This window comes from Aythya marila, assembly GCF_965140915.1.
Source record: "Aythya marila genome assembly, chromosome: 3".
Lineage (NCBI taxonomy): Eukaryota > Metazoa > Chordata > Aves > Anseriformes > Anatidae > Aythya > Aythya marila.
In genome coordinates this window covers 36,571,229-36,595,500 of record NC_139044.1, presented here as the reverse complement: position 1 = coordinate 36,595,500, position 24,272 = coordinate 36,571,229, and the positions used below count along the sequence as shown (strand labels likewise).

The 24,272-nt window shown below is 37.5% G+C and overlaps 1 protein-coding gene across 1 annotated transcript in view; it reads right to left on the bottom strand.

Moving 5' to 3' along the window:
* BABAM2 (BRISC and BRCA1 A complex member 2) overlaps window positions 1-24,272 on the bottom strand; it is a 167,894-nt gene that overhangs the window by 4,422 nt on the left and 139,200 nt on the right. Inside the window, exon 11 of the mRNA XM_082755569.1 lies at window positions 17,885-18,038. Coding sequence (XP_082611695.1) covers window positions 17,885-18,038 — 154 coding nt within the window. The remainder of the gene's footprint in view (window positions 1-17,884; window positions 18,039-24,272) is intronic.

Sequence of the window (24,272 nt, the reverse complement as noted above, 5' to 3'; positions counted from 1 at the left end):
TTCACCCCACCAAAAAAGAAACATCTGAAGCGAGGATAGCTGCAGCCATTCAGCTGCATGTTCATTATGTTACTGATTTTTCTGCTTTCATACCTCCTGAAGCAAACATACGCTGATCATCTTCACTATCAATCACAATCTGCATTTCATAATCTGGGTAAAGTTCTGGCAAATCACTGAACACCAGTCATACCTCCTCACATCTCAAAATGTTGCAAGATCACAAAAGAGAACGCTTCCCTCTCTTTGTGATGTTGTGCCTCACAAATTAATTTAAAAAAATAGCTACAGTCAGCTTTTGTACAAAAGCTGTAAACACACAAGAAATGCCGTCCAAAGGTTAAAGAGCAATATAAAGTAAAAGCAATTCTGGACTGAGGAGTTGAGACTGGAAATGGAAAAGGAAAGAGGGACAACCAGTACACAAATTTTATAGCATACCCAGATTGTTATGTGTATTTATAGAATACACTTTGATTTATGGAATCAAAGTTCAGAAAGCAGCCCTCGTAAATTATGCCCACAGAAGTGATTGTTCATACAGGCACACGCATACATAAACCAGTTAAGATGGTAATCTGATCTTAACAATTGAATGCAAAATCTGTATTTGTGTTCTTACAGCATACGTTTGAAACTGTAGCCTTTGTATGGCCCGGTCAGCTCTACATCATTTTGCCAGCTCAAGGAGCATCGCTTGCGCAACGTCAACCACAGGATCTATCATCCTTTTATTTCTCCTTGCATTATCTGTCCTAGCATTTAATTATATTTCCTCTGCTTGCTTATTTTAACTAGCTTCTTCCTTCCCCTTTGAGTGCTTCTTTGCAGACTCTTCTTCCATGCACATGTTCTTCTCACTGCCTCAGTAAATGTTACTTAAATCTTCCCTCTTACATTTTCCTAAACTGTAAAAATTCTTAATCATTAAATGGGATATTAGCTGGAGTATTTGCCTACCTTTTCTTTCTTCTCTGAAACACATCATTTATAGCATTTTGGTGCTTTGCATTAATTTACTGTGTTGTATTTCAATCACCTTTCTCTTAGATAAATTCCAAAAATGAATACCACATCATACACACTCCCACACCATCATTATCTATACCAATATCCTCTCTGTTCACTGGTTCCTGCAGTAGAGCTTGTATCCTTTGCTGCAATACTAAATCAAACACCTCCTTACATTCTGATCAAATGTACTATTTCAAGGAGAGTGTTACTTCACTGGTAGTTTGTATGAACTTCTTGGAGATGTTATATATACTGCAAAAATTACTTCAGTACTTCATAATTTGTAAATGTCTACTTTTTTCTTTCCATACTCTAAAGTATATGCTTGAGTTTCTCTTATTTGTGGTCTTTTCCAGACTGAAACAAGTGTAGTATCAAATGCTTAGCTGGGATATGTTCCTCCACTTCTGCCCCTCTCGAGTGCTGCCCAGGTATCTGAGATTAAAGAAATTTTGGAAAAAAAACATTTGGATAATTATAGTTCATCACGCACACAAAGAAAAAAGAAGAAGAACCTGTAAAGAGATCCAAAAGAACAAAATACTTCATAGAATTGTATTAGCTATGGCATATTTAATCAGCTGAAGGGGAAAGAAGGGGAAGTACGAGAAAGGAGGTTAAACTGCTTTGGTATTAACGATGGCTGTATACAGGGAAGGAACGGCAAATGTTGCAGCGTATAAAAGTAACAAGACTTATTTTGAGTACATACGATGGAGTGGAACAGGCAACAGGGACATTACTTACTATTAGAGTTCACTGGGATTTTCTTTAAATCACATGGCTTTTTCAATGGAAAATTGCATTTTTGCCCAGTTGAGAGCATTTTTGTGGAAATGCTACTGACATTTCATCAGGAGAAGAAAGAAAAGAATGAGGTACTTCGGTTTGGGTTGACCTGAGAAGAGATATCCTGGTTTGTAGAACTAAGCCTAAACATTGAATCAGTTTGATGTTAACCTGCTTATCTGCAATTCAGCATCTCACAGATGATGCACCTAGTCACACAGACAAGGCCCCCGTGCATCAGAAGAGACAGAAGTATGAAGATATTAGCAGAAGTAATCTCTTCAAAGGACCCAGTCCACGGCAAGAATGATGGGATAAATCATCAGTATTTCCGCTTCCAGGAGGCATTGTGCTAGTGCTAGGAGATGAAGTAGTGTCACAACTGCATTTTCTTTACATGTTCCAGGCAATTTTTTATTATTTTTTTTTTTTAAGAACTTTTTCCTTTCATCTTAAGTTTGGCAGAAATATATACTAAAACATTATAATTTCCAGTAAAATGGAAACGCTGACTGCAGAAATTCCTAGTAAATAGGACCAGAACAAACACCTCTTACTTCCTGACAATGGCCAAGTTTCATTTGCCAATCAACTGGTTCTGAGGTCAAAGCGTACACATTTCCACACAAACGTGAACTTATTATTTCACACAGCCACGGACATATTATTTCACAGTTGATTACGAAATATCATTTTAAAAAACATTTTCAAAAGGACAATACACTAACAGACTGTATGACAAGGGCCTCTCTCACATGGACTACTGTTCCTTTTATAAAGGTTTATGCTTTAAAATGGTAAGAACATTTATACTCTAGCATCCTGTGGATATAGGCAAAGAGAAACTGGGAATGTAAATGCAAACTTTGGAAAAAGATTCATTTCTCATATCCTACTCACACAAATTTATACCCTCAGTAACTTTCATCTGTGCCATATCACAGGAATTTACATACAAATCTCTTATTTATTTATTTATTTTGTTTCAGACACATTGCTACAAGATACTTTCAAGTACTTCAGAAGTGTTTCAAAATTATTATTTTTACATCCGCTAGTACAGTTTGCCATTTCTAGACAAGAGCTATTAAAAATAATTCAGTAATTTGTGTACCTGTTGAATCACACTGGAGATGGAGAAAGCAAGCTTTGCTTCATGATCTATGGTTCCTCTGGGCTGTCTCATATGGCAGAAAACAGCTTTTGATCAATGCTTTTTCTCCTTTTCAGGAAACACTGAGCTCCTTGTTTCTCCTACTTTACTCTACCATATTCTCAGTGGGTCTGCATCGCAATGACCTTACACCAAGCTAAGAACAACTGCATAAAATGCTCCTTCAAGTACAGAGAAACTGATTTGCACTAAACCCACAGGTATTTTATACACAAGTGTTGAGTACAATGGTTCTGTATCCCTCTCATAATGGTTTAGATCTTAGCTTAAACAGTGTTTAAAGTGTTGTTTTCTTTTCAGCTTAAAGTGGGTGCCAATCTTCATACGCATACAGGCACACGTCTAACTCTTTGTCGAATGTCTTACTGTAAGAAGCCATTGTTTTTTGTCTATTTGTTTCTGTTCCCTCAAATGGTCATTTTCCAAGTTCAAGGTAGTAAGTTATGGGGTTTCTATGGAAATTTCTCTTTGGCACTCCAGAAAACAACACGTTTTGCTGTAGTTAACCACTATATACACTTGATACGGTACGTTGAATTTCAGGTGCTATGCTCAAGGACATCTGCTGAGAGTAAAGCACTTATCTTTTCTTCACCTTATTATCCAGTAGAAAGAAAGTCTTGCTATTGTAAATGGTAAGTATCTAAAAGAGGCGAGAATTGGATCACTTGTTGTTTACTTGTTTCTAGTGATATAAAACACTGACTGTGGTGCAAGGTCTCCAGAAGCCCATGTGTATGTCTAAATCTAAGGGTAAGGGCTTGCAGTGCTTAAGACATACTTGACTCAGAATTCACATTGCTTTTGTGAAATTTCCCTCTAATTGTAATGTTTTTCCAGCATAACTTAGTGCTGGATTTTTAAAATTTAGTTGGTAGTTTTTTAGTTCATTGACCATTTGATAATACTTTTTGCCTTCAGATTCCTGAAGAAAATCTTCCTTTAAGATTTTTAAGTTATGCAGTTGTGATCTTCTACCAAACACATCCCTTTATTGTGAAAGCGTTGTACCACGGTAATGCACTGCTTTCCTTCTGCTACTGTTTTTGTTTGACTGGTGTTATATAACAATAGAAAAGTTGTCTGTGTGTTTCTGTTTCTCTTAAAACCGTCAGGTGGGAAATTCTGAGTCGATTCAAACACAGATTCAAACTCAGTGAGGGAAAAATAGCACACAAAATGCCATACCAATGAGATTTCTGCCTTTTTTTTTTTTTTTTTTGGTCTAGGAAGGATGTTCATCATGGGGCGATGAATCATCTTCCTAAGTCATTCACAAAATAGACTCCCCTTAAACTCCCCGTTTTAAGTGTGCCAAATTTTCCAAGCAAGCTGGTTTCAAATTCATCCATGCTAGCACTACTGACTCTCATATGTCTTATATATTTCGGCTCAGGATGTGGGAGTTTCAAGTGCCTTTTCCACCAAGGGATGATTTGAGGAAAAGGAGGAGGGTGAAGTAATCCTGATGGTCCATATCAAGTACAGACTCAGTTGTAAAGCAACATCTACTACCGGCACAACGTATTCCGTCCTTGCACATTCTTCACTGGCAAGTGAAAACCCTTGAGCCAAAATCTTGGGTCTTTTCACAAAGACACATGGGCTGCTATTACTTTGTCTCACCATATCAAGTGTATGCATTGCATTCCTTCTCATCAGAAGAGAGCCTCAAGTTGTTATACTTGGGAGTTGTCCAATTATTGTTTTTGAGAACAAACTTTATTCTTAAATACTATCCATTATTTCAATATTTTAATTCATTCTTGTACAATGTTTTAGTGTCTCCTGTGACTATGGTTTAATTCTGAAAGCATTAGGCTCTGCTTACAGTACAACCTTAGTATACTTAAAAATCATCATAGCCATTACATTTAATAAATACATCACCTTTCTCCTACTCTAAGCAAGGAATACAGGAAAAAAGTGAGATTCTTCTCCTTAACCTCTTCAAGATTCTGTATCTGATTGGGGCAGCTACTCCATAGTCAGGCGGATCTTGGAGTAGTTGTACATAACCCTTTTGGGTCTTCTTCAGGTCTGTAGTGAGGACACCCTTCTCCTCAGCAATCCTCTGCTGTCTGAGTTGTTCAGTAAGGTTAACAGTGAATTTATGTTAGAATATTCTGCAAAAGCAATTATTTGCCCTGGGACTGAGGCGAGGACTAAATTGTAACCCTCTCAGCTGTAGTAGATACAGTTGAGACTCCCAGGCATTTACCTCAGCTATTGCCCATTTCTTTTGGAGGAGTTGCAACTCCATGATTTGCATCATTTTGCATCTCGTATTTCTTTCCTTCTGCACCGTAAAGGAACTGCTGCAAGACATCTGCAAGTTTCTTCAAAGCCACAGAACCCTGACAGAAGAACAATCCAGTCCAAAGACAACTGATCTCCATAAATTAGTTAGAACAGCATCGTTCTACCCTCTTCCAACTGAACTGGGTGAAAACAGGAACTAAGAAGGGCGTAGGTCAGAGTAAGGGACAGCCTGAGGCACACCGATGTCTTTGACCTATTCCTCCCAGACTAGTATTATTATGCTGACACTTTGCAATAAAATCTTGTTATATAAATTATTTCTACAGCACAGCCATATTAGAATTATAAAAGAGCTTCTCCAGGCTTTATCGTCGTCACCTGATTATTCACTTTTTGAAGTACAAAGTGTTTGCACAGAGTACACATGCATATGTAGCGTGCCTTTGTATTTTTATGTTCCTGTTGCAACTTGTTTTGACACAATGAAAACTTGTTTTGAAAATACTGAACACCTACAACAATCCCTTCTGGGTGCCAGACAACAGGATTTCTTCTCCCGTGACTACACAGGCACAGCCAGCTGGTTTGTTTCATGGAACCTCTAATAATTAATCTCCCGTGTAGAAGACGTTTCCTACAGCTCACCAAATACTAGGATTTGCTGTTTGTTTATAATAGAACAAAGTCAGAGTTGCTAACATTTTTTTTTTTCATCTATTTAGAATGCTCTCCTTTAAAATTCCATTTGTCAGGAGCTACCTAATTCAACATCTTTAGTACTAATTAACAAAAGGAACTTAAATTAATAAATTGCTACCTTAATTCCACCAGTGGGTTTGTATTTAGGTCATATTTCATTTGAGTGCTTATTAGATCCTCAACAGGTGGTTATATTCCTCCTCCTGCATCTCTGTGCCTTGCGTTTAACACTGACTGGAAACCAGTGTTGAAATCTTCTGCAAGACCATTCTTTTAAAAGGCCTCGTACCAATATCATGGCGTAGTTTTGTCTCCTATAAAACTCAGATGCGAGATGTTTAAGCATCTCTGCTGTTTTTACTTTACATAATGCATTAAAAACACATTTTTATTGGGTGAAGCATGTTATGTTGTCTGTTTATTCATGGGTTCTTCCACAGCATTCCTCACAAGGCTAAAGATACATCAGCACTCACAACAGATCAGCACAACGCAAGTCTCCTTGCTCTCTTATGACAGTGGGATAACAGATGATTAATTCTATGCTAGACACTTTATGACACAATCATTACAAGAAAATGGTTGTTCAAACAAATGATCTGACTCTGCAGATCTAAGATACTAAAACAATTTAAGCGGCAGATACTTCTCAGCACAATACCTTTTGGTTGCGTAGTTTGAATCACGCTGTAACAGCCAGACCCACACAATGGATACTCTCCAAGTGGCAAAGGCTCAGGAACTAATCAAAGCCAGGCCTATCGTGGCATGCAGTAGACATCCAAAAAGCAACCGAAATCCTAAATCATCATTTGAATATGAACATCACAAAAATTTATCCAAGCAGAGCCGCAGAACAATAAAGATACCTTCCAGGATTTCTTTATCACTCCAAATGTACATAACGATACTTGGCCTGGGTTCATATTTCATATTGAACAAAGCTTCTCGATGCCGTGCTCTTTGGGTTGTGGTTTATAATTTCCTTACTAGGCAGCTTTATCTATAGCAAATATTTTGCTTTTATGTGAAACAATGTTTACAGTTCTCCATTTTATACATCTCCAAAACTGGCGATGCCAAGCAAACATCTGAAGTGTTTATACAACAGCAAAACAATAGCTCAAATTACTGCTACTGGGACTGGCTAAACTCACAAATGCACAAAGGATTCAGCACAGTGCCATTACGCTGCTAGCAATTCTTTCCTGGGTGCCAAAAAAATCATCAAATAATCTCTCTTCCTCTTACAATATTTCCATATTTCTGCCTTTTTTTTTTTTTTTTTTTTTTTTTTTCCCCCAGTCTACTTCCTTTTCCTGTGATTTACCTACACAGACTTTAGTAAACATCTGTGGCCACTTCTACCTGGCAGTCTACACAAAGGCACTGACCATGCATGTAGTTTGAAGGACTGGGCAGTAATCAAGAGCCAACAGAGCTGGAGATCTGCAGTGGGCAGCTGTCAAAACACTGATTTTTAAAGAAATACTGTTGCCTTCAGCTTGGTTCGTAGTACTATATGACAGAAATTTGTCTGCAAAACTGCAAACAAAACAAAACATGTGTGACTAAAACCATAACAGGAAATCGAAGTAGTAGAACTAGTGAAACTAAATGCGTACCTAAACTTCAAGCATTAAACTTCACTCCAGAAAGCTGTTTTTCTGTGTTTTACTAACAATGCCTATTGCCACTAGAATTTCTTGGGGTTACTGGCATTTTTAATTCAAGTAGCACAGAAAGGTGCAGGAAATAGTTATATTTAGACATATTTTTCAATGGTTTGCTGATTACAGAAATAACAGGTGGGTTTACTCCATATGAAGCAAACAGAAATAAAAATTAAACATTAATTTGGTTGTACATTCCATTTGTGTCTCTGTTCCAAAAAACTATATTGATTTCATAAATAAAGTCAAGAATTCAACATAGCTCTGCTATAAAAATTAAGATGACTCTGCTGCCTAACTTAGCATAAAGCAAAATGAATCTTGACAATCTGTTCGAATAACAAAATCACCATAAATATAACAACCTGACTAAAGGCAAAATATAAAGGAAGGGAGTTTTAGGGAACTGCTGTGGAGCCAGGACTGTAGACCATTATGTAGGCTGGCAATTAATGTTTAGCTTAAAGAAACAGCCTAAGTAGGGCTGCCATTTAGCAAAAGATAACTTTAGTTCCAAGAATGTACATGTTCCTGAAGGCATGAAACCCTACTGGCAATTACAGATGAAAATTAAGGCTACTGGACATAATCAACTGAATTCGTTAACAAAACTAGCAATTTTCTGAATCATCTGGAAATCAAGATTTTGGGGTTTATTCCCTTACTGGTTTCTGACAGATATATATTTGGGAATTTACAGAAACGTATGGCATAGAATCATCCCACAGACAGAGTCCCGAGCCACATACAGCAAAACAAATCTCTGCTTTAAACCAGTTTTATCAATGCCTTCTGCTTGCCAGTTCAAGAGATAAACATTTCACTTCCTTCACCTTCTCCACAATGTATATAAATAGCCTTGCTTCAGTCAGATGAAGGCTCGTGGTCTTAGATCATAGCAACTTTGCTTCTGCTTTCTCAACTTCCATTTTCCCTGCGGGGATTACTCAGTGCTTGGGGTACCAAGTGTCTGTGGAGATGGGAGATGCTGGAATCTTTCTGTCACAGACAGCCCAGTCACCCCGTTTCCTTGCCTGTGGATCATGAGAACAATATTCCAAGGACATCATGGAAAAATTCAATCTTTGTAGAGTCTTTCTAAACATAGTGCAAATTCATGTGAAATTTCCAGTCCTATGAGCTACTATGTGATAAGCCTGCTCTATTTTTCCTATTTGCTGAAGAGCCATAGGCTTATTGTTCCGTTCCAGGTAAAGGTTAACTTCTTACTGAAACACTGTTTAAGACACCTCCTATTTCCTCCTATATAGGTTACATAAATGCACACGGAGCAACACTGCTGCAGAACAATTATTTAGTAAATTATTTAGTGTTGATGCCAGACCGTGCAACTAAGAACCTCTTCTAAATATAAAAGGCAGGGTGAAGAACAAGATGGAAAAAGGAGGGTGAAAAGCAGGGAAAGTGTTAGTAGCAGCAGAGAGCAGAAAAGACTGGGCAAAACCCCCACTCAGGAGTGAGGCTTGTAAGGCAAGACAACAAATAGAAAGATTCAAGAAGTGAGGAGGTCACAGAAATAATAAGAGAACTTGAATGATCCGTAAGAGGATCCCTCACTTTTAATTCAGCAGCAGAAATGAAGGGTTACACCACAGATGTATCTGTAAGGAGTCTGACAACTAGCATCCCTGAAAACAAAGTTTGCTGGCAGGTGAAAGTTGCGATTTCATCATGCTATGCACTTTGCTTTGCCAGATCGCTTATCAAAAGGGGCCGAAGGCAACATACCAAAACATAAAAGAATCCTCCCTGGATATTCATTAGGACAAACCAGTCAGAAGGAAAGGGAGATGCCGAACAGCTGTGATTATAAAAAATATATTTAAAATAAAAGCTATTTCTGTTCTTCGCTTAAAAGACACACACTTGACTATTAGAAGTCAGAGAAAACTATCAAAAGGTCAGAGATCTCTCTGAATTGGGAAAACAGGCAGGAAAAAACTCTTAACACTTGTATATAAAAGTAGAATAATGCCAACCAAAAATGAAGTTGAAGGACAAATTAGCTGAGCCCCCTCCAAATAAAAAATAGTCAAATACTACAAAAGTCATTCAGGAAAAAAAAAATGCTCAGAAGAAATGAAGTCACAAAGAATAAATGAAACTATTTTTGCATCTAAGTTCACCACAGAGGCGCTTAAAGAGTTTACCACACTAGAATCCTTCTTTACAAGGGACATACTGAAAGATTTGACTCATGCAGAAATGTCAGCCAAAAAGGTAAAGAACAAAGCAACAAAATACACACACGGAAATCAGCAGACCCAGATGATATTCACACCCAACAGTTCTAAAGAAATTCAAGTGTGAGAAAGTTAAACTCTCAAATAGCTTAAAACCTCCTGCTTAAAACAGCTTGGTACCAGAGAAGTGTGATGTCAATTAAAAATAAGGTCTGAGATAAGGAGTTGCCTTATGAATTAGTAGAAAATATTTTAAAGAAACTATAAAATTATAAGAAGTCGAGAATTAGTGGACTTAAATAAATATGATACATTGGATAGGAGTCAAATTCATACTTCACAAATCTCTGATCTTCTTAAGGTATGAAAAACACGTGGACAAGTGATATACACTGCTTGGCTTTCCAACAGGCATGTGGGAAGGTTTTTCAATGTTTTTTAAAAAAGTGAATTGCTGCAGCAGGAGAAAAGATCCATGAGTGGATAAACAGCAGGCCAAGATAAGGAAAAAAAAGATAGGAATGAATGATGAGTTCTCTCAGGGTAAAGTCACCTGAGAACTACACCAGAAAGGGGTGTTTTCACCTGTGTTGTTCAACATATTCCTAGCATGACCTGCAAAATTGAGCAAAAGAAGATGGCAAAGTTTGCTAATGGTAACAATTCCATCAGGGAAGGAAAAATGAGAGCTAATTATGAGGAGCTACAGATGGTTCACACAATAATGGGAGACTGGGCGATAAAATACCAGGCAAAAAGTGAATACTTACAAACATTACAGGCAGATATGTGAGGAAAAAACCTTAGTTTTACATACACAAAAACCAGAGTCTCTCAAATACAGATAATAAGGAGATCTTGGTGTTAAAATGTCAGCATAATGCTCTGTGCACAGAAAAGCAAGGCAAACATTAGAACTGGGATAAATAGTAAACCAGCCAATACCACTACATCATCATATAAATGTATGGTGAACATACCATGAGTCACATGCAGTCCTCTATCTCAGACAGAATACAACAAAGAGTAAAGTTATAAGGATGTAGAACAAGGGCAATCAGAAATATGGGGAAAAGTGAACAGATTAGGAGAAATGACAACACAAAAGATGTGAAAAGGCTCATAAAACATAAACAGTATGAAGGGGATCAGTGGAGATTAATTTTTTGCTGCCTCTTTTGGTACAAGAGCTAAGGGTTAACAACTGGGCCTACCAGGAGGCAGGAACATAAGAAGCTGACAAAGCTAGTCCTTCACACAATACCTTGCTTGCCTGTTCCAACAGAGTTTTATGACGATAAAAACTCACTTGGGCTCAAAAAGCTGTTAGACAAACAGAAGACAAATTAGGCAGGGCTGTTAAAACAAACAAACAAACAAAAAACAACAACTCTGGATGTAGAAATCCTAGAGTATGGTAGAATATGCAATAAAAATATCACTACATGCTTTTCCACACACTTTCACGGGCATCTTCCACCAACTGTTGATAGAAACATGGTACTAGGTTAAATAAATATTGAGTTTGACTCAGTACGACTGTTCTTTGTGTTTAACAGAGCAATTACAAATATTACTCAAAAGACAAGACAATAAGGCTCACCTGCTATTTCTACTTAGTTGTTTACTTTGTAGTTGATCAAATAACAGTATTTATCTGGGCTATAAAACCTCTGCTCCTTTTCAAAACCACATATTTCTTTCTACCCATTTCTCTAAAGCAAGGAAGGACTTTTTTTTTTTTTTTTTTTTTTGTATCAGGTCCTAACTATAATTCCAGGATCTGATACAGATTTAGTAGCTTTTCTAAATGTATAAAGGAGCTCTCTAAAGAAGCCAAAGCAGTCAGCTGATCATAGTTGTAGAACAACTCCCAACCCTGGTTATCTAAGAACCACCTACATTAAATTCTGGCCTTTAATTCCTACAGAGCAGTTGTCTTCCAACAAGATGCTGATATTTTCTACTTCTGTCAAGCAAACTCCTCCAATCTATTCTGTGCACTTCTCTTGTCAATATAGGAGAGGTTTATTTTTTTCATACTTAGTTTGTATCAAAACACACATACGTACAGTTCACGTGCACATATACATAATGTCTATATGAAAACAGAAAAATGAGTTGCCTAACAGATTTAATTTCTATGCATTCCCTATAGTACCTATACTTTTCAACTTCAAATAGTTATTTGTCTTCTCCCACAGCCAAGGCTTTAATGAGAAGTGACCAGAAACAAATACCCAGGCCCTTCTGTCTTGGCGGAAATCCACATAATGCATGACAGCACTGAAGATCCCTGGCAGGCACCTGTCAGAAACTAACATACCATATCTTAAGAGTCAGACTTAATTATCCAAGGAGACATTTAAAGAAAAGTACATGAAAAATATGACTCAATAAGTGTGACTATCATGTACACGCACTATACAGTGTAGTGTATGCAGAAGAACAATGTAAAAATAAAACAATATCCCGGAAAAAAATCTAATTAAAAACTCTAGTAATTTTGCCTTTATATCTTGCAATCAAAATCATGTTATTATTGAGGTTTGCTGGTAAATCAGCTGGGAACATGTCACAAGGACAACTGCAACCATTAAATATTTTAACACAACAGTTTTCTGCATTTGCCTTTACGCTTTTCATTTATAATTCTGATGAACTGACACTGCCACAGAAAATAAGAGTTTTGATTTAATGGTCTATAAAATCAAATTAACTTCTTTGTAAACTTCACATGGCTGGGTCACCACATCTCTTCTCGCTGTGGCTGTCACAGCATATTGGCCCTTTTGCATTCTGAGAAAGAGTCCACCTGAGGCAACAAAATCTCTGCCCTATTGGATTTCAGGCGAGGAAATCACTTTTGTACTGTTTCCGATGCAAGACTCTATCGAAAACCAAAGAGTTAAACAAGTGACCCAGCTCAGTACCTGCTCCATTCATTTGTACCCCACTAGTCTTCTCTGTAAAGAACCCTCTGAACCGTTCAAACATTCAGACACGAACACACACACGCACAGAGCAAAGGATAGGTCCCAATGTTTTGCGCTTCTTTCGCCTACTTCCTTATTTTTTTCCTGATTTTTTTTTTCTAAGTTGAAGGTAAAGCAGAACAGAGACAAGGAAAAAGCTTTCTGAGGAGCATATACATGAATGCAAACAAGTCAATTTTTAGAAATCTGCTCTTTCAAGATCCCTACTGTGTATGAAACAATCATGTAATACATGCAAATAAAATGTGTTACTTTTACAAATAACGAGGGAATATACTGAAATGCCAAACAAATAACAACAAATGATTTATTACCTTAATTACACCTATCAAGCAGAGATTACAAAAACGCTGCAGTATTTACATGTAAACTTTAGAGTGAGATCCAAGGCATCATAGGTGGAAAACAAAAATTTAAAGGAAAGAGAGAAACCTCTTACCTTAACAGAATGCAAAATGTATCAGAAGATATTCTACCCAAAATGCGTAAGAACTTTCAGCTAATAGAAAATGGATGAATTGAAAACTGGGTTAATGTCAATACAAAAAAAATCATTAGGGCACTCAAAATACAATGAATGCAACAGCAAGCCCTTGAAATATTACAATTTGAGATTGTCTAAACAGCTATATGATGACGGGTCCCAAGGCCCCCAAACTGTCCCCCTTTTTTTTAAATATCCTTTTGTTTGACCAAAAGATATATTTCTGTCTCCATACAAGGCAAGTTTAATGCTTAAAGCAACCATTCCAGCCCAACAACCACTGGCACCTTCACGTGACGCACATCTCACTTCACGATATTCAAGGAAAGCGTATTGGTGAGGCTGAAAATGCTACGGCCCAGTGCACCAGCCTGACACGTTCAGATCATAGCACGGTTGTGCTGAGCACAAACCATAGCTCCAGCAGTGCTGAGGATGCATATGAAGCTCGCACAAGATGCGCCTGCATATAATCTTAAGCTGCACTTGACCTTATGGCACAGCAAAAGCCAATATACAGTTGAGAGCACTTGAGCCCTTTTAAGCTTTTACCCTGCCAGAGCACTGAGTGAGATGTAAAATTAACACCACAATCAGCAAACATCAGTGAATGGCCAGTGACAACAGTCATTCAGCAAGTAGTTTTAGCAGCCAAGCTGGAAAAAAGAATACGAACCCTTGGGATGACTTTTTATTTTGATACCAGCTTTCTGCCTCCTGCTATGTTTAATGATGAGTAGGTAGATTTATGTAGGATAAAACAGTAAACTGAGTCCTAACTTGCTCTCCCTGAAGTGTAACCTAAGTCTCCAGAGCAGCACTGGATCAGACAGGAATTGGGCCTGAGTGCATCTACGGACTGAACTTAATTTGTATAAACAAACGAGCTTTATTTACAGTATCCCTTCATAAAATCCCAGACTCGGAGTCTGCATGCTCTTTAAAGACTCCATTTATGTACTCCTGAATGCCTATTTAAGCAAAAAACAAGAGAGCTTTCCCATGGAAACTGCACAGAGATGGTTTACTTCACACGTACACCACAAACAAGGCTGCTAACTTTCTATAATTCACTGTATTTTCTTAGGCTTGCCATTGTACTTCAGGACAAAATCTTTTGGAGAAACTGCTTCCACAGGAGGCCACAGCCAGAAAAATAAATGACCTACAAGAGGCAGAGCCTGAGATGGGAACTGAGAAGAAAGAGTCTCTTGTCAGCTTGTAGGAGAATTTTAATATTTTTGGGATTGCTGCTTCTAGCTGGAGGAACAGGTTAAATTTTTGTGTTAAGTTGAGAAATGAGAAATCTGGAGGCATCTGGAACCACATTATTTAAACAGTTCTTGATTCATCCTTTAGGATTAAATCAAGCCAGAGGGCAATCCTTTGGCTAAGACAATAGCAAAATTCAGTCACCAGATGCTATCTCTCAGTGAGGAATACAAGCCAGTGGGCATCAAAGGAGACAGCTGATGTTAAAAGCTGCTTACTAGGAGACAGAAAGAGAAACCCAAATACATGAAGTTTATCAGACAAGCACAAATTGGTCCAATTATTTCAGAAAAGAAAACAAGCAGTTTTTCCCTGTGAATGAAAAAGATTCTGCTAAACTGATACTCTGAGCATTTGCCTTTCAGATTTAGGTGATGTGTGTCTAAGTGTGAATGCATACAATCTACATCTATATGTATATATTTTAGGGGAGTAATTTTGCTCCTACTTGTAATTACTACTGATTGTCTCAAGGCTACAACAAAGGGTTAAGTCCCAACTTCAAAAGAGATGCCTACATCTGCTCAGGGGCCAGAGAGATAAGCAAGGATACCAAGAATTTCGAGTTTGGCCCTCGAGTTGAAGGAATTGCATGGGCTCACCTGTTTGAAAAAAACTGAGAAGGCTGGCCACAGAATCAAAGTCCCTTTGGCGTGAACTTATGACAGCTGTGCCCATGGACAAGCAGGCTGCATGCAGTTGCTGAAAAGAGGGGCTGCCAACTGAGGACAAGGAAATCTCTGAGAGATTGGTGGTGCTCCTGCATCCTGCAAAGCGGTGTGGTACGCATGCTTCAGTACATGACTGGACAGCTAATGAACTCAGGACAAGAGCAACTAAAACTAATCCTTGACGGTGTCTTAGGCTGTGGTGAGGAATACAGTGTAAACCGACCCCTCAAGTGTCTGAGAATAAGGGTGGAGAATTTGGTCAGATACCAGAACATCAAGTGGTATATCCTGTGGACCTAGAACAGTAGGGCCAGAAAAATAAACAGAGATCTTTTTCTGTCTCAAATGATGCCAAGCACTTGGGAAACCATTTGGCTAAGAGGAAAAAAGACTACATGTATGCAGAACGTAATGGACAGCATTTATAAACACAAGAAAGACGTCCCTGATATATCCAGGGCTAAATTTACTTCAGTTGAGCAGAGTTACATTACATTGATTCTAGAGGCTGCGTCACATATCCTTCTTTTCTTTTTTACTGGGGATGAATTGAGTTGGTGTTGGAACTAATGTGTTTAATTAGAACACTATCCTATACACGCCTACATATATTCCCATATACTTGGTCTGTAATGTGGCTATGGTAAAAATAAAATAGAATGAAAAATTATTTGGTTGTGTTGAAACATGCTAGCCTATTCTAAGAAGCCCTAGAAAATATTTTAAACAATATTTACATAAGTACTCAATTGTGTTAAAAATACTCCTTAAAATATGCTAACATGCATCATAACATCATAGTTTTCTTGCTGTATATTTATTTCTGGTACCTGCTCAGGATTCACTAGCTGTTCCTGCAAGCAAAGCGCTTTTAACTAGAGCAGCCTCTCTGTCTCTTTGCAGCTCAATGATAGTTATTTCAGACACTGCAGCATGCTTTCTTCCCCCGCTTCTCATCATCTTTCTCATATTACGTATCCAGTGTAAAACTTAGATGCAAAGGCTCAAACATAAGAGTGAATAACCTCAAAAAACGTACATGTGATAGTAAGTGTACACATTTACTGCTTTTAAAAGTACTGTTATAATACTTCTAAATTTCAAGTGCAGGGCACAGAAGTCCATTTGTATACACCCACTCATAAATGAATGCACTTAGCAGACAGAACATAGGTACTTGTAAGCTTCCAGCTGCAAAATAAGTGCATTTTTTTTGACTACACAAATATTTTTTTGCAATACAGTTATATAAAAAAAAAAAAAAAACAACACACAGTGATGCTTTTAGTTATTGTTTCATTTCAAGACAAAAAAAAAGTCATCAACAACAACAACAAACCAAAATACATATACTGCTCTGCTAGAAAAAAAAGAAACAAGTCCACAAAACCAAATCATACTTGATCAGGAAATATCTCCCCTGAACACTACAGTATTAAAACCAAATGCTAGCAGAAAAAAAAAAAAAAAAGCTACTACAATGCATCAAAATCCAAAATCAAATGTTACTTGATGTTCTCCATACTATTTATTATAAAATCTGCAAATGCTTCAATCATTTACTGTCTGCTTCCATCACTTCCAAATTAGAATCAGACTCTGACCTTGCCATTCATTTGATTTACTCAGCTTCAACTATTTTCATTTGACTCTTATTTATGCATCTTTGCTAATTTGATTTAATGTTCCGATTGTCATTCAAAATGTTAATTCCAATATGCCTTATTATTTATGCACTTTGAGGCCTTATGTGATGAACGACTGATAATCAGTGTGCTTAGATTTGTTGCCGTTCTTACATTTTTATATTTTGCAAAAGCCAAATACAGAAGCAAGGCCACTACCCTTACTGCTCCATCCAGGTGAAATCTGTTCTGCTTCATTAGAAGACAGGGATAGCACACAGTATACAAAAGGAGCACCACTGCCCATGCTAGCTTACCCTTGCAACACAATCACTCTGGGAAGGCTGTCCTGTCAACTTAAATTAAAGGGGATACTAGGACTGAAGTGATATTTACCCATGCTGAAATCAAGGCTTGCAGAAAAACTGCAGAGGAAACAGTCAGAGATTCTCTGTTTCAGCCAACATAGAAAGCAGTTAAAAAGAAAGAAAAAAAAAAGAGAGCTCTTCAGACTTTCAGATAACTTTCTCAAGCTCTGGTAGGACTACCTACTCTGCTGGATTAGGGGTTTGCTCTACCTCCTCCTGTACTTTCGTGCCTTTTTATTACAGCATTATTCCATATCTTTCAGGTTTTTCTTCCTATTTTTTTTCCAACTCACATGTTTCCCTTCAGGGTCCCCCATACACCCACACAAAACCAAGGAATTACTTTGACTGACTGCTATTATGCAGATTACTCCTGCTGGGGGCTATCTCGTCTATTTGGTTTGGAAGCTTCTTGCAGCAGAGACTGTCACTACTCTGTATCATGCCTTGCAGAAATGCTCTTGTTTTGATCACTCCTCTGGCACTAGTGTTACAGGCATGATTAATACGGTATGTCTGTACCCATACAGGGGAATACTAAGACTCTATGAGAACACAAACAGTTTTAGCTTGCAGAACATTGGAAAGGTACAGTTACATCTGTGAAGCTTCTAGCACCGGAATACCGTGTAACAAATAGCAGGCTGACTTACTTTGCTCTCTTGGCCATTTCATTGCCATCCCAGCGTGGGCTGTAAGGGTAATTCTTCTGGGCCTGGGAGTACAGCTGTCCACTGTTAGTGAAGTGGTAGACTGACTGAAATGTTAGGGTTGGCTGGTCTCGAGGAAAGTACAGGGGAAGGTCAACTGAAATAAATAAAAAAAAAAAAGTAGTAAAATATACCATTGTGGTTTTTTTCCCTTTTTTTTTTTTTTTTTTCAGGTAATAAATCATTCTTTTCTGTTGATTCAAAGGTGATAGGAAAGCAGCAATTGATGATTACTTCTAACATATACTTCTACATTTCTTAACAATAATGAATCCATCATATTGCTTAATCTATACAATTTTGTAAAATATTGTTAAAAAATTGCTTAGCTACTGTATTTCTATGTTAATCATAACACTTACATCATGATATTGTTCCAGAAAAAAAAAAGCAGTACTTTATAGTGAAATTTTCCCTTTAAAAAATACAGAAAATAAATTCTGATTATGCTTTCCATTCAATAAACAAATTTCTTTTTATCAGCTCAGCTGTAGCCAATTCATTCTAGTGCCCTCATGGACATCAAAAGCATCATAATTCTCATTTTTAAAGTGGTTAAGTGATTTGATAAAGGATGTAAGAAGGTTCGATCACATGAGTTAAAATAAATCTCAATTAGCAGTCATCTGTTAGACAAAAAAAAAAACCACAAAACCAAGAACACACTGCAAAGTCATTAATACCAAAAATACCTCACTAAAAATAAAAATCAGAACCTCTTAGTTCCCTTTGCTTCACTGTCTCATGATCAGCTAGCTCTGGCAGAACAATAAAATAGTCTGCAACAGTTAATAATATGGTCAGAAATGTTTCTTTAGCTTAACTTCTGCATTGCTAGATATGTACTTAAGATTTTCTTGGTCTACTTTTAATTTCAGGAGGTTTCAGAAACCTGTAATTAAAGTGAGTTATCAAGAGACTGAAATAATTTATATTAGAGGTCTAATTTAACACCAAAATTAAGAGAAGAATGAGCATTTTTAAAGGTACATAGACTTGCTTTGCAAAGCACCTCTGACTGTACTCTTATCCTCCCCACTGCAATACTTGAAGTCAACAGGATGAAAGAATATTCCAATGGAACGGTAATTCCCTGTAAATCTTCAGTTGTTTTTCCTATTTGGCATAGAGATGAGTTAAATAAATTCATAATGTTATAATTCATGCAAATAAGCCTGGTTACTCAGTTTTCTCTATTTGCCTCTTCATAGTCCTGCTTAAAGAGAAGGGAAGAACCCTGAGTTAATAATAAGTAGGTTGTAACAACCCAAGTAGGAACAAAAAAGGGTGTCAAAAATCACTATAAACAACAGATTTTAAGAAAAAGAAAGGAACATTACAGGACTGAACCCATCCACATCCACAACAAGATCTCCTCTCCAATGCATTTGGTAATTCATTACATTTTCTCCTCCTAAATACGTCATGGAACAGAGATCCCAACACTTCTTTCGAAATTGCTGCTCATGGATTGAGATATCAGTGCAAGAAAGATTTTTTTTTTTTTAATTCCATGCTATCATCTTACTAGGTTCTTTATTTTTCTATTATTTTTCTAATCATGTCTGCATATTTGGATGTGCATCAGCAAAACCAGAACTCCCTTTCCTCTAGATTTCCGTCCAAGCTCAACAAGTAAATACGTTCGTAGTAATGAAGTACACGAAAGTGAATGTGGTATCCCAGCTGTAGTCTCAAAATAAAACAAATCACTTAAGATCACAGTGTTTGCTCAGTTCGTGACCTGGTGTCTGAGCTACACGTGATAACTCCCCAAGTCCTGGTGATTCAGCTCACACAGCAGCTTCCAGCAGACATTTAAATGGTAATGACATGGGCAGAGCTCTGCTAAATTGAGGGCAGATCACTGATGTAACAAAGGTTAGACGCCACGATTCCTTTGTCAAATTCCTCTTTATAACATGATTATTAAGTTGTATCACTGAAAAATATTGGCATATCGAGGCCATCTACCAGAAGGCAAGCTGTCTCCTCCCCTCACAGATGGGATGTGCATGCCTCAGAGTCTCAAGGACTTCACTGCAGAAAGAAATATGAAGCAAGGCTCTCTGTTTCCACATGATAAATATGCTGCTTTAGCTCGGAGTGCTTAAACTCTGTACCTCCAGTGCCTCTTCTCTTTCTTAAGCACCAGCTCCTTAAAGGAAAACTACTCTGTATATTGGTGTTTTATTCCTGTGTAAAAGGAATAAAGGAATAACAATATTTAGTAACACACTCAAGTAATAATTTAAGCCTTTTTTTTTTTTTTTTTTTTTTTTTTTTGAGAATTTCTGAATTCATTGTCTTTCCTCTGAAAATCTCTGTCCACATGAAGGGGGACAAGTAGAAGCATTTTTGTCCCTGTTAATTAAAATATAAGGTTTGCACTTAAGAGAAAGCATCTAGCATTAGAAACACTGTTTAAATGGATAATCGAGACATTGATACCATTAGTTTCTTTGCTTCCATTTGTTATGACAAGCCTTTCATTTTTACAAATATTTTTTCAACAACAGTATCACCAAAACGCAGAAGAAAACATTTTATTCTTTTATTAACCAAAAGCTGTATAGGAGTTTTCAGGACTCAACTACATTATAAGCTGTTAAATCATACAATCATATTAGAATTAAAATTGTGCATCCCACACCTGGCCAACAGCAGTATTATTCTGAACTGCAAGGAGAGTTTTGAATAATTTGATCTGCCTTTGATTTCTACAACTGCTGTTCACCTAAAATTGCCAAACTCCTGTTTTTCTAACTCAAGTGTTTCTTTAATACAAGGTGTGAGCGGAGTTCAGACCAAGCAAAAAAACCTGTCCCTAATTTTGGAACACAACCACACCTAAAAGACGAGTAAACAGGAAATAGCCTTGAGCTGTAAAGCATTATACGTATCTCAAGGTAGCCAGCTATTATTTCAGAAGTAGGAAATAAAGGCAAGAACTTACTTCTAGCACAGTGGATGCAAGTGCATTGACATTGCAAGAGTACAAAATGCTTGGATTTGGTGTTGTTTTACTTATATATGAAAAATAAGCAAATAACATTAATAATCAACATTAGCAAGGTGCATTGAAGATGAGAGGTCAAATTCTACACATAGTCACACTTACATTTTTATGAAGTGGCACAGACTGATAAAGTTTCTTTTTATCTGGCTGCATATGCAATCTGACTCCACATCTGTGCATTAATACAAACTAAGATCTGTCTTCATGGGATACGTACGGTGGCACAGGTAAGCGTTACCATAATTACATCCCAGGCAACATTCAGACTTTATCATGAAAAACACAGCACAGTTGAAAACGACACACTACTTCTGTACATCCACACCTGAGCTACGAAAACTATAAAAGCATGCTTTGGTTTGGCATGGTAGTTACTTAAGACCTTAAGAACCACAAAAACGTATTCAACATGAATACAAGTACTATTTCCAAATAACAGCTGACTCACAAAGTACCCTGGTGATATGTCTGCAGAAAATAAGCAGATGACTCATGTCTGTAAATTCCTGAAAGTACCAATAGTCCCTTTGCTTAGTCATCTTTTGCTTGGATGCTGGGTTCACGAGCTTTGTAAACTGTAATGAGGGATCTAGCTCTTAGTAGGACTCTCTCTTTTTTTCCTCTCTTCTAAACAGTGCAAATTATCTCTCTAAAAATAACTTCATCTACGTAAGTGAGTCACTTCAGCTAGCAAGCTTACACAAGTCATGCAGTTAAGCAGTAATATTTGGTTATGAAGGTAAAAATCTTGCTGTCAAACTCAGTTTTAAAATGAAAATTATGTCAGAGGAAGTCCCATTTACCCCTTCTCTCACAGAAATAGAAACATTTCCTTTGGAAAATGTAAACAATTATCTCATTCAGGAAAGTAAAGCTTTCTAATTCAGTTTCATGCTCAAAGTAATTTAATCATTATGATTTCTTACTTTGGCTTTCCTAAGCATCACGTTATTAATATAAGAAGAGCTCAAAGAAGCAGGCTGGGGAAAGAAGCCAATACTATAGCAAAACACTTACTTTCTCCTTTGTTACAATTTACAGACCATGTTTTAAGAGTCAAGTTCTAGAGATCCATACTGTTGGGAAAATCACATCTTTATGAAAGCTCTATATGAGGGCTGTTTTGGGTAATTAAGCATTGAGTAAATTCTTCAGTGATTGAACCCTAATTTTCCCACACAGTTCATAAGAAAGCAAAAGAACAAGGATTTGCTTGTTGAGAATGAGTCATGTTGTAAAGAAACTTAATTACAGTTTATAAATAGTTGAAGTTGCTCTCTTTTTGAAACAGAAGAAACTATCGAGAGAGAGAAGACAAATTTGCTCGTCTTAGAATTCAGTGCATACGTATATTCAAAACAGAGTTATCTTAAAGTCAAAATCCTGATTCATTAATAGCTGAAAACCTGTGCAAGGAACCAGGAAGGTTTAACTGTTCATTCTCTTACAGACCAATCATACGGCGATCTGGAACAGGTTACCCAGTTTGTCAAGCTTTTGTCAACAACGACAGGGTTGATTGAGACAGACTTATTAACTCTGAAGTAATGTTTTTAGCATCTTATTTAGAGCTTTTTAAACAGCACAGGAAATGTGGAAGGGATGTCTCGGCAAAAAAATACTCCAGTGCTGCTATAGAGTTTCTGAAGGAAAAATGTTCAGAAAAAAAAAGGCAGCTTTATCCGTGTTCCCTTCTCTCCCTTCAAGTACTGCAGAGAATAGAAGGAAAAACAAATTCATGTTTGAAATGCATGCTGACCATACAAATATTTCGAAGTATTCAGATGGCAACATTTACAGACAATTTCCCGTATACAGTTCCCCTGTTCTACAGAAGCTGTTTGCCCACCCTTTGTGAGACAATGGGTAAAATCCAGACATTTGTTTTCACAGAAGTCAACATTTACTCTGGATGTTACGTACTGTTTAATGCCTGGATGATCTTACAGTGGTTATCTTATTAACCTTCTGGCTGCTTGAATCTGCTGCAGTTTATTGCACCTGTAATTTGTTTCACACCCATAAACAACGGCTGATCTGGATATTTTACTGCCGAGCTTTCTACTTCTACAGGCTCTCATTGCCTGCACAACCTTAATTCAATCTAGACTTGCTTGAGGAGACAGCCTTCAAATACTGGACAACAGACTATTCCTTCCAATTCAGTTCCTAGGCTGGCCAGAATGCACCAAACTTAATTCAGTTTTCCATCCCACTGGACAGGTTTTACCCCTGTACACAATATTGAAGCCTTGCTCTTAATGAATGTGTATTCATCTCTTCATTAGTTTTTTCATGTGATGACTCTAATCCTCATAAGATGACAGCTATGTAAAACAGTAAAAAAAATAAAATTGTTTCACAGCATCTTTGTGAGCTGAGAGGCTATTTAACAATTCCAGATGGGGAATGAAGGAACTAAGAAAGGATGGCCAGTGTGCCCACTGACTGCTGAGTGCCAACATGTGGCACCCAAACGTCTGAGACTTCCTAACAGCTCATACCTCACACAGCCAAACACAACCCTTCCTGACTGCCATAGCAGGTACATCAGAATAAACCATTAGTGGACATGTGAAAAGTTTTAAATGATTTCACCAGAAAAACAAGAAGGGTACAGGAAAGATGGGCTAAAACTAAATCTCCAGAGAACCCTGAACAGTCACAACTCTTCCTGAAATCCCCTGACTCACTCCTTGCTTATCATCCAACTTCGGCCAGAAACTGCCTCTGCATTCAAGTATTTCTGATGAAATCAGTCATGAAAACAGGAAATACATATTCCAGGCTCCAGAATTATCTCTGGATAGTACATATTCATCATCGTTTTGCTTCTTTTTTCAGTTCACTGAATTTCAACATCCTCTCTGCTAGCCCAGACCTCTGCTTGCCCAGCTCATGATGCTGGGAAGAAGCACTTGTGGATTTGAAGGAAGGGCCTCAGCCTGAGAAGTTCCCTGAACTCACACCTCTCCAGTTTTTATGAGGTGTTAATGTGGATGAGACCCACATAAATTCACAGTGCAACTTGTTGGTAACACAGATACCACGCTATATAATAATGTTCTTGATACATCTATCAAGGTCTCTGTCAAAAAGATTTTGGCTGGTGAATTTTCTGACATGGCTTCTCCTATGGGAAAGCTGGTCCAGACAGCCTGTACGCTGGGTGAAAGATCTTCCATCTAGCTTCAAGGGAGGACAGCTACCTCCATTTTTTTTAACACAGAAATTCCAGTATAGGAAGCCTTACAGGAATCATACTGGTCACTGTACCTATGGACTAACCTGAACAGGTTCAGCCATGAGCAT